At 35.9% G+C, this 11,442-nt stretch overlaps 1 protein-coding gene across 1 annotated transcript; it reads left to right on the forward strand.

Annotated features, from left to right (window-relative positions):
- Window positions 1-4,979: 4,979 nt before the first annotated feature.
- LOC103583256 (heterogeneous nuclear ribonucleoprotein Q-like) lies at window positions 4,980-9,067 on the forward strand (the record flags this gene model as incomplete). The annotated part of the gene is made up of 4 exons (XM_008564627.1): window positions 4,980-5,139; window positions 6,092-6,297; window positions 8,492-8,641; window positions 8,946-9,067. Coding segments are annotated over exons 1-4 (638 nt in total), but the record flags the coding sequence as incomplete, so codon positions are not given.
- Window positions 9,068-11,442: the final 2,375 nt, after the last annotated feature.

The following is an 11,442-nucleotide window of genomic DNA, read 5'->3' on the forward strand; positions in this document are numbered from 1 at the left end:
ACAAAATATTTTAGTAGCAACTTGGCAAATATTTAGTGTGTTTAATTTGAACTTTTTTTATTACAGGTATACAAGTTCATGACTTAAAGGAGTTTATAGGACACGAGGCTAACTACAATTAAAATGGAAGCAAATGGTGTAAAGTGTTAAGGGGGAATGGATTGCTTTGGGTTAAGGTTGTCAGAGAAGGCTTTGATAAAGAGGTTTGAGCAGCACAGTGAAGAAAGCAGCTGAGTCTAGTTGAAGCAGTGTTTTGTGGAAATAAGTAGGAGATAAAACTTGTATAAAGTCAGTGCCAGAAGGTAGTAATTAATAACTGCTGGGCTAAGCTGTAGAGTGCCATTAAATAGTTTTGAGCGTTGATGTGGGTGGTATGATGTAAATAGTTGAATAATGAAGGATGTTTGGGTGAAGAGAGCAAAGGCCAGGAGGAGGGTGGCAGCAATAGAAAGGAGAGAGATAAGATTTTGAAGAGACAAACGATAGGCTATTAGTGGTATGCTATAAGCTCTATTCTGATTTTTACCCATGATTTATTTATTTATTTATATTTATTTATTTTTCCTTTTTGTCTTTTTTACTGATCGGTAACGGGATCGCAACCCTCGGTGTTGCGCCCGCACCGTGCTCAGCCAGTGAGCGGGAACCGGTCTCCACATGGGATCCGAACCCTCAGCGGGAGTGCTACCACGCTCTCAAGCGGCGCACTCTCCAGTGCGCCACTGGGCCGGCCCTTTTTACCCATGATTTAAATGAACATAATTGGGCTTACCTTGAAATGTTTGGCGACTTGAATCTGCATGTAATGACTAATGCCTTGGATGACAAAATCAGGATCTGAAAATATTTTGATAGCCTGGGAAAGATAGTTCATATCCAGCAAGATGGAATTGACAAAAGTCAAGTTCTATTCACAACTAACTTAACAAGTAAGCTGTGGCATGAGTCAGCAGTGTGGCGTAGTTGCCAAATAAGCTAAGGTAACATGGACTACATGTAATAGAGCTATGTGGTCTGTAAGTGAAAAATCAGTAGTAGTCTTCAGTTAATTCTAAACTCCTCAATCTCAAATCTTCATCTATAATATTATGTTAGAATGTCACTCTTGAGTGACACTTTAAAGTGCCAATATCTCTTGGTAGCACTTTAGTTTGCCGTTGTCAAGGCAGAAATGATTAGCTAAGCATAGAGAACAGCTGAGTCATATGTACAGGTTTATGAAGTGCTGTCATTTGGGGGAGGAAATAGATTTATTGCAGAATTTTTAGAGAAGTAGATTTTAGCTCAGTGTAAAGAAGACTCTATAATTAAGAAATGTTTAAGATTAAAGTGGACAGGCTTGGCAAGTAGTGGCTTTGCTGAGAAGAGTTAGTACTGAGCAATCACTTTTGGATCAGATTCTAAATCTGAGATTGCTAAATTTCTGGGACTGATGTCTATGAGGGAAGGAAAAAGTGACTTAAAAATTTGAGCCTAGATGCCAGGAATGTTCCAGACCGTACAACTCCTGTTTGGTGTTCTTAAATACTGAAACTGCATTGATTAAAGATCAAAATATATCTTTATATTTTGTTACCTCACTGTGGTACTGAGCCTGAAAGGTAGATTTTTTTTTTTGTCCTTTTTGAGACTGGCCGCACCGCGCTCAGCCAGTGAGCACTGTGAGCACACCGGTCATCCCTATATAGAACCCGCGGTGGGAGCTCTACTGCGTTCCCAGCACCGCACTCTCCCGAGTGCGCCACGGGCTTGGCCCTGAAAGGTAGATTTTTGAAACTTTATTCCTAATGTCTAGAGCCCACTTTCCTAGAGTAGGAACGACCTCACATTTTTTTTTTTGTTCATTTTGATAACCCCTTAGTGTCCTGTTACACTCACTTTTGAGTGTTAGGGTTTATCAGTATTAAATTAGAACATTTATTAAGATTTCAGATTTGTTTTTATACTTCCCTTTCACCATGTAACTTAACTCCCTGTTACCCACCTGCTGGGATGAGAAGTTTTTTGAATTTAAAGTGATCGATTGGCATTAGAGTGGGAAAGTTTAAGCATTTCGAATATATGTATAAAATGAATGCTTAATCCATACGTGGAGCGTTGCTTCAGGAAGTATTCATTTCTGGGTACTTTTGTTTTATTTGGACAGTATGCCCAGAGGGTCTCTTTGTTTTGTACCTTTAATGACAATTTTATCACAGAGCCAGTTTACTTTCTATGTGTTACTATAATTGTTTCAAGGTAATTGAAAAAATATGGGTAGAGAAGAGCTTATAGTTTATTTTATAAATATTGTTATATCTTTGTGTCATTTATATTGCTCACAGACCAGAGCCATCTTTTTACCTACCCTGTCTTGGTTAACCTGAGTAGTAGGGCCAGATAGCAGAAACAGTTATTATTTTGAAGCAGCATTGTTAATGTTTGATGGAAGTGTTGACTACATCTCCTATATTTCTCTGATTATTGTTGCCTTGATGGAATTTTTTCATTCTCTGTTGTCTTGTCTTTCCCTCTTAGATTTCTTTCAAGGATTTTGGTTACTTAATAGTATTTTCTTGGTAAATCCAAGAATTCCAGTTTTACAAGTTTTTTTTTTTTTTTTTTAATTTAGATATTATTGTGACTAGCTCCTGCTTTTATCATGGTTGAAAAATAAAAATACAAAATATAAAAAATTCTGTCATGCTCAAAAGCTCCTATTTCTCCCTTTAAACATTTTGTATTTCTTTTTATTCTTTTTCTGATATTTTAATTGTTTCTGTCAACTTCTAGAGTTACATACTAGATGACCAAATTGAAAGCCATTGATTTGTCATTAAGTCTGGCTGTTTGATGCTCAGTTATAAGAATCTAGGGAATGTACGTGTTCTAAAGCAATTTATTGTGTTCTTAGGGTAACTTTATTTGTAAAATAAGGCATTATAGTCTCCTTGTCTATAATTCCATACAATGATAGATTCAACCATAGCTCATGTTTTTATGCAACATGAATCAGCTTTTAAGAGGTTCTTGGTCTAAATGGAGGAGAAAGACATGTAGTAGACAGAATATAAATGCTGTATGAGAAAACAGAGTTTGTGGCAGGATTTCTCAACCTTAGCATCACTGATATTTTAGAATAGATAATTCTTTGTTGTGGCAGGCTCTCCTGTATGAATTGTAGGATGTTTATTAGCATCTCTGGCCTCTACCTATCCACTAGTACCACCAGCAAGTGCTCCCTACCCCCCCCCCCAAGTTGTGATAGCCAAAAATATCAAATATCTGAAGATATTATCAAATGTCTCCCGGGGTGGGGGTGGTGGTGTAGAAAATCATTCCCTTGGAGAACTAGTGGTCTTTGTTAACATAGAAGGGTATTTTTGTTGACCTTTATAGGATTTAGGGATTGCATAGTATTTGATGGCTGAGTTCAATTTATAGGTAAGTAGAGTGTTTGGATGGTGGAAGTATCAGGGAAGGCATCTTTTCAGAGGCTTCGAAGTATAAAAACTGCATGTTTGAGAACTGATGTAAATAGCTAAAATATTGTTGGAGAGAAAGGCGAGGTGTAAGTAGCAGGAGTTTTAGGATGAACTTACATGATGTCTTAAGTATTTGAATTTTATCTCTTTGGTAATGGGGAGCCATTGGCAGATTTTTTTCAATAGGCAACAATTGTGATTTTTTTTTTGTTGTTGTTATGATGTCTGTGGCATAAGCAAAGAGAAATAGAGATAAACCTGGGATTAGGATGATCAGAGACTTGGATAACCTGAACTGAGTCAGTGGGTTAGAAAGTACGAAACTGTTCTGAACTGGAGGTACAGTGTTTGAACTATGTTTAATTTTGATTATCTGGAGAAGGAGAAAGGGACAGGGAGGAATCGATTATCTGAAATAGGTATGTTTTCTTCTGTTAGACCTTATGTAGCTGTTTTGCAAGAATGGGAATAACAGGGAGAAGAGTGGTTTTTCTTTTGCCATAGGCCATTCTATAAGTTGTATGGAAATTCATGTTGGTTCTTTAGTTTGTATAGCTCCAATTTTATATATGTATAAAATACATTTCAAAGTCACGTGTGGGGAAAAATTAATAATTATTACAGCTGTCACCACCATTATTAACATAAAATTTTGAGGTGTTTTAACTGTGTAATCCACATACTCCACTTTTCCAGATAACGTGGATGCTTTTGAACTTTGGTTTGTAAGTAATATTGATTGGTAGATTTGTCACTTTGACAGATGCACTTTGTAGAAATATCTATAATATTTCACCATTCTACGGGATTTGGTTACTTGAAAATTAAGTTTACTTTTTAGTGTAGTTTTATAGTTGTTTCTATATTTTTACCATAATCTACTTGTCTTTCCCCTGTATAAATTTATAATTTTATTGTATGCTTGGTGAAAATGAAATGGGGAAAAAAGTCAGGTCAGATTCAGAATAAAAAGGAGATCTGAGCTCTCTTTTTAGACTTAAATATTTGAAGCTAGAAATTCCTTATTGCAAATTTTTACAAGAGGAGGGAGAGATGGAAAAATAGATTTAGGTGCTGGTTAACAGAAAGGCAGAAAGCTTACTAGTCTTGGAATCAGTTTCCCTTGCATGAGAATAACTGGTTGGCAGAATGAATTTAAGTAGCAGTCAAGGTATTGTGGAATTAACAATTTTTCAATTTAAATAAATTGCTCTAGCCCTGATTCCTAATTTATCAAGTTTCTTAATTTATCAAGTTTCCTAGATTTAGAGGATTTAGCATCAAATTTTTGCATTAAATTAATCCATAAACTTGTTTAATGTGTTGTCAATACAATCTTCATATCTGTCTCTCAGATAATATTTCCATTTTATGTGGGAATTATGGTAAACTGTATTTTTTAAAGGGTGAAAATACTTGATACAGTGTTGAAAGTTTAATTTGTTAAAGTTTTGCTTTTGTGAATGGGATTTGCATAGCTTCTGTAGTAAACACTTCTAATCATATATTAAAAACATGTCGCACTTTTTCACCTTTCAGTATAATAATCATGAAATTCGTTCTGGAAAACACATTGGTGTCTGCATCTCAGTTGCCAACAATAGGCTTTTTGTGGGCTCTATTCCTAAGAGTAAAACCAAGGAACAGATTCTTGAAGAATTTAGCAAAGTAACAGGTAAGTTGGATTTATTTGGTAGGAGGCGAAACTTAATAATGAAGATAGTAACATGTTTCTGTGTGCCAGGCATTGTTCTAAACACTACATTTATTGACTTGAATCCTCACTACTTTATGAGGTAGGAAACCCCACTTTTTAGATAAGGAAATCAGGCACAGAGGGTTTTGAGAAATAACTTGCTGAAAGTTATGCAATTAGGAAGGAGTACGGCTGGGATTTGAACTCAGTTTGCAAAATCATTGTTCTGATTCCCCTGTTTTTGCAAGATTTTATTTCTTTGTGTGTTCGTTTTCTGGGTGTTAGTTGATATTCTTTGTAGAATCGTATGAATAATTTATTTTTTCAAATTATGGGAATAATTATTGTTATAAGCAGAGATACATTGTCGATATGAGTGTAATTTCTTTGAATTGTAAAACATTTTTTGTAACAGTTTTCCAAATGACAGGCTGCTTTTATTAGAAAATATTTTTGTCTGCCTACAGTGTTTAGCAAGTTATCAGCCTGTTATCAGTCTTCAGGAACATTAGAAATTCTTATGCAGTACTAATACTTGTACTTTCATTTGAAATAAAACTATTGATATCTGAGGCCAGAGAAGTGCCATTAAAAAGAATCTTAGGGCTGGTTGATTAGCTCAGTTGGTTAGAGCACAGCCTTGTAGCACCAAGTTCACAGGTTCAGATCCCTGTACTGGCCAGCTGCCAAAAAAAATAATAATTAAAAAAAATTCAGTGTTTGCATAACAAGTAATCATACTATACTGTCATTTTTCTGTAATAATTGTGTGAAGATTTTGTCTGCCTGTGATTTGATTAGTGGAAGCAAAATAGTCCTTAGGTCTAATTAAAAAGAACACGTTTTCTTTTCCTGGAGGTTTCTGTGTTTGGAAAACTTGTAAAGGGTGGATTAGGAAAATTAATTTCCCTGAATGATTGTTTGCTTTCAGAGGGTCTTACAGACGTCATTTTATACCACCAACCGGATGACAAGAAAAAAAACAGAGGCTTTTGCTTTCTTGAATATGAAGATCACAAAACAGCTGCCCAGGCGAGACGTAGATTAATGAGTGGTAAAGTCAAGGTCTGGGGAAATGTTGGAACTGTTGAATGGGCTGATCCTATAGAAGATCCTGATCCCGAGGTTATGGCAAAGGTAATGATAGTTAAGTTCAAAATCTTTTTGAGGGATTTATGGGAGAAGGGTGGAGGGAGAAGAACTTTTAAAATAAATTGTATACATTTTTTTAAACCATATTTTTGAAGGCTAGAGAAGTGGTTTTTATTAAGGGATTAACAGCATACACTTAGAAATACAGTGTGAAGGGAAAGTGAGCGTAGACATTTATTCGTGAACACTTAGCCATGATTTTGTAGCCATCAGAATTTCATGAGGAAGTAATTAGCCTACATGCTGTAGGCATGGTTCACTTCCATTTTTGTGTTGGTTCTAAGAGCAGTTTCTTCTGAGATTTTGAGCACGGCACCATTAGATTATATGGTTTTTGTGTTAAAAGTCCTACTCCTAAAAATAGGGAACTGCCCGCTGCAGAGCTGCTGCAGTTACAGAGTTTAGCTATTATTAGGTATCCTGCTTCAGCAGTCAGTTCAGACATCCTATGAGGATAAACATCTCTTGAGTCAACAATTTACCATACTAGTGCAGTTTGCAGTTAGGTTATTCTACCCTTTGTCTTTTAAGCATCCCTCTTTAATAGTTACAGGCCTAGGTGTCAAATACAACTAGCTGAGTTAATGCAAGAGGGGAATGTGAACTGTCAGGAGAACTATGAATTTTATCAAAGGATAAGTGATCTTAGAGGACAGAAGATCTTTGGGATTCTTTTTTCCTCTGGCCTGTGAAGCTCTCTTTGGGTGAGCATTTTAGATTGTCAGCTGCTATGCAAGAATTTTGGGGAGGAAGTGATAATATGTCTTAGCCAAAAGGTTAAGTTTTGTAATTGTACTTCGAGAAGCTTTCAGGATTGAGAGAACAATTTATCTTATCAATATTTTGAATGCTCCCTCCCCCATTATCTAACATTTCTAAGACAGGGCCTGATTAATTTTGACCACCTGTGTTTAAGTGTTAAACATGCAACAGTTCTCTCAGAGAGCATGGTATTTACATTGTTGGGAAATAACAATCCCTTTTTGATTGTAAAATAATTAATTTAATAAAAACTACTAAGCATATAGTCTTTTACCTTTTAAATATACTTTGTTTATTAGAGCAGTTTTAGATTTGCAGCAAAATTGAGTACAAAGGGCAGAATTCTCACATATCTCATGCCCCCACACATGCACAGCCTCTCCTGCTATCACCATTCTGCACTGGAGAGGTAACATTTGTTAAAAATTGATGAACCTACATCAATCACCCAAAGTCCGTAGTTTACATTAGGGTTTATTCTTGGTGTTGTACATTCTATGGATTTTGACAAGTGTATAATGACATGTATTCACCCTTACGGTATCATACAGAATAGTTTCACTGCCCTAAAAATCTTCTCTGCTTTGCCTAGTTACCCTTCCTCCTAACCCCTGGCAATCAGTGATACTTCTATTGTCTCCATAATCTTTCCTTTTCAGAATATCATATAGTTGGGATCATATAGTATGTAGCATTTTCAGATTGGCTTCTTTCATTTAGTACTATGTACTTAAGATTTCTCCATGTCTTTTTGTGTCCTTATAGCTCACTTCTATAGTGGTGAATAATGTTTCATTCTGTATGTACCACTGTTTGTTTATTCATTCATGGTTACTTCCAATTTGTGTCAATTATGAGTAAAGCTGCTATAAATATTTGTGTGCAGGTTTTGTGTGGACATGTTTTTAGCTCTTGGGTAAATTCGAAGGAGTGAGATAGCTGGACTGTATGGTAAGAGAATGTTTAGTTTTACGAAGCTGCCAGCTGTCTTCTAAAGGGACTGTACCATTTTGTATCCCCACCAGCAATGAATGAGAGCTTCTGTTGCTTCATATCCTCACTTGCATTTTATGTTGTTAATGTTTTGGATTTTGGCTATTCTAATAGATTTGTAGTGTTACCTCACTTTTGTTTTAGCTGCAGTTCCCTAATGATGGATGACGTTGAGCATCTTTTCATGTGCTTCTTTGCTACCTTATATATTTTTTTTGGTAAGGTATCTGTTTTAGGTATTTTGACCTCATCCAGCAATCCTGCTCCTTGGTATTCACCCAAAGGATTTGAGAACTTTGGTTTTTATATTTCTAATATTCTTCTACTGGCTTGTGATTCAAGATACTTTGCAGGGTGGGGTGGGGGTATCTTGGAAATTGCATTTGTTGGAAATACACAGGGAGTTTTGTTTTTGTTTTTCCAGGTAAAAGTACTGTTTGTACGCAACCTTGCCAATACTGTAACAGAAGAGATTTTAGAAAAGGCATTTAGTCAGTTTGGAAAACTGGAACGAGTGAAGAAACTAAAAGATTATGCTTTCATTCATTTTGATGAGCGAGATGGTGCTGTCAAGGTAAATGAAGTGGTGGAATTATCTTAGGCATCTAAATCAGGCTAACAATTTTTTAGTTATTCTAGAATCAAAACATTTTGAGAATAGGAAGAAACTCAGAGGTCGTGGAATCCTCTCAAGCTAACATTTACTGGCCCTAATTTAGTGAGTTAGGCAGTTTCATAAGTTAAACAAACTAGTTGGAAAGCTGGATCGTTAAATAAAATCTAACAATCCTATTTTATCTTACTGGATGAGGCCTGCTTTTATATTGATTATTACCTATAGGCCTGCTTTTACATTGATTATTATCTAATTTTTTAAGGCTATGGAAGAAATGAATGGCAAAGACTTGGAGGGAGAAAATATTGAAATTGTTTTCGCTAAGCCACCAGATCAGAAAAGGAAAGAAAGAAAGGCTCAGAGGCAAGCAGCGAAGAATCAGATGTAAGTGAAATTTGTATTTTTTTTTTTTTTTTTAAATTTGTATACATTTTAATGTTGGTGTACTAACGGGGTAATAACAGATATTGCTCAGACTTGTTAAACAAATACATAACATATGTTTACCTTTTTAAGAAGACTTGAAAGCTTTGAGTTGTTGGGACATGTTAAGGATCTCAAGAAATGAGCTCTTGTTATTGACCATACTTGTGAAAATCATAATCCTAAATAACTGAAATTTTGTTTAATAGATGAAAAATTAATCTAGCATATTTTCCACTGTATTTTATGAAATATGCTTCTGGAAATTTGTTTTAAATCTTAGCTGTCCAAACATTTTAATATATTTGGTTAATGAGTAAAGTTCTATTTTAGGGAGGTAGAAAATATTAAATCTTCAATTATGATAGACTCTGCTTCCTTTATACCAAAAAGAGGCTTCTTTACCAATAAATAGTGCCCATTGCCACCCCAGTGATTCATATACTGTGTATAGATTTTGAAAAATGAAATAAGACAATGTAGTTAATAAAATAACACAGTATTCAGATTAGAAAAAAAGTAGGTGTGTAATGAGTTGTATTAGTTGGAGAGACCTTTCTAGGGGATCTATAAAGGATATCTGCTTATTAAGACAGTGAAGAAAAGTTTAGTTGGGTAAGAATTGAAGTTAAAAAAAAATTAGTTGGAAATTGATTTCTAAGGAGGAAAGTGGGTAATTGCTTTTGAGGTGAGAACTAGTCACTGTTAGTATTATTTAAGGACAGTTTTCTCTTCATTGCCCTGTATGGGGTGCAAAAAAAGACAAAGATGCTTCTGCATATTTCTTTTATTCCATAATCAGAAAAGGGACCAAGTTCTAGTTTATACAGTTAATTGTGCAGTTGAGCAAGTTGGCAAATTTTGAACTTCAGTTTCTTTTTTTTTTTTGTGTGTGTGTGTGTGTGTGTCTTTTTTCATGACCGGCAACGGATCGCAACCCTCAGTGTCGCGCCCGTACCGGACCGGGACCGGCCACGGGATCGCAACCCTCGCTGTTGCTCCCGCCCCTCGCTCAGCCAGTGAGTGGCCGGTCTGTATGTGGGATCCGAACCCTCGGCGGGAGCGCCACCACGCTTCCCAAGCGGTGCACTACAGCAGTGCGCCACCGGGCCGGCCCCAGTTTCTTTGATTCTAAAGTGGGACTAGACTAGATTATGTATCATCTGAGTGACCTATACTTGTTCTGGGACTAAAGAAATGTGCTTTATAGTTTTGGTGATAATACAAAAGAAAAAAGACTACAAAGATTAGTTACTTTTAATGCCCTGTATCTCAAATTTCTGAGTATACTGTATGCAGTGTAAAATGATAACTTTTTCATAACTCTTTCATGAGACAGACTATGGTTAATTTATTATAGTAGCACCAGAATGGAAGTATAAGCGATTATATTAAATATATTATTAGAGCAGTTATTTTTGTGAATTCATACTAAATAGAAGGTGGAGGTTATCAGTATATCTGTTAATTTGAGAAGGAGAAGTAAAGGGATGACTGTGTGATGCATGTACTTTAACTTACTGATATTTTTAAGAATTTAAACTACAGCACATATTCCAACTTAATCCTCATTGCATCCCTGAGTTAGGTACTCTGTTCCTCAGTTTGAGATGAAGAAACTGAGGCATAGAAGTCAGTTTGCCCAAGATCAGTCACAAAGCTAGTAAGTCATAAGCAGTGTAGTTGGATTTGAACCAAGGCATTCTGGCTCCAGAGTTTTTACTCTTAACCACTTCATCATGATTTCTCAGTCTCTGTACTACTGATTTTTTGCTAGGATAATTCTTGGTGTAGGGGTGTCCTGTGCATTGCAGGATATTTAGCAGCATCCCTGCCCTCTTCCCAGTAGACACCAATAGCACTGCTGCCCTCACCCCTGTCCCTATGACCTGTTATCACAACCAAAAATGTGTTCAGATACTACTGGATGTCCCCAGTTGGGGATGGGGGGGCAGTGGCAAAATTATTCCTGGTAAGAATCACTGAATGACTATGCTGTTGTCATTGGGTTGCTTATAAACTGAAAATGAGCAATCTTACTTAAAACAATAAATTAGTGGAGCACATAAAAGAAGTTCTGAGAACCTAGTGAACTATAATAGCATTTTTATATGAGTCAGTTGGAACAGGGAAAGGCTGGGCCTTCATGAATTGAGTATAAGATAACAGGTAATGAATAAACATAGTCAAGAGTAAATTATTCTCTAAGAAAGGATTATTTTACATATTTCACAGGATTGTGGTGGGACTCAAATAAATGCTTTAAGGAACTATATAATTGCATTGTACTATTAAGGAACCGGAATGTTTAAGGATGGTCAGTTCTTTCTTCCTTT

This window comes from Galeopterus variegatus, unplaced genomic scaffold, assembly GCF_000696425.1.
Source record: "Galeopterus variegatus unplaced genomic scaffold, G_variegatus-3.0.2 Scaffold21045, whole genome shotgun sequence".
In the NCBI taxonomy this organism is placed as follows: Eukaryota; Metazoa; Chordata; class Mammalia; order Dermoptera; family Cynocephalidae; genus Galeopterus; species Galeopterus variegatus.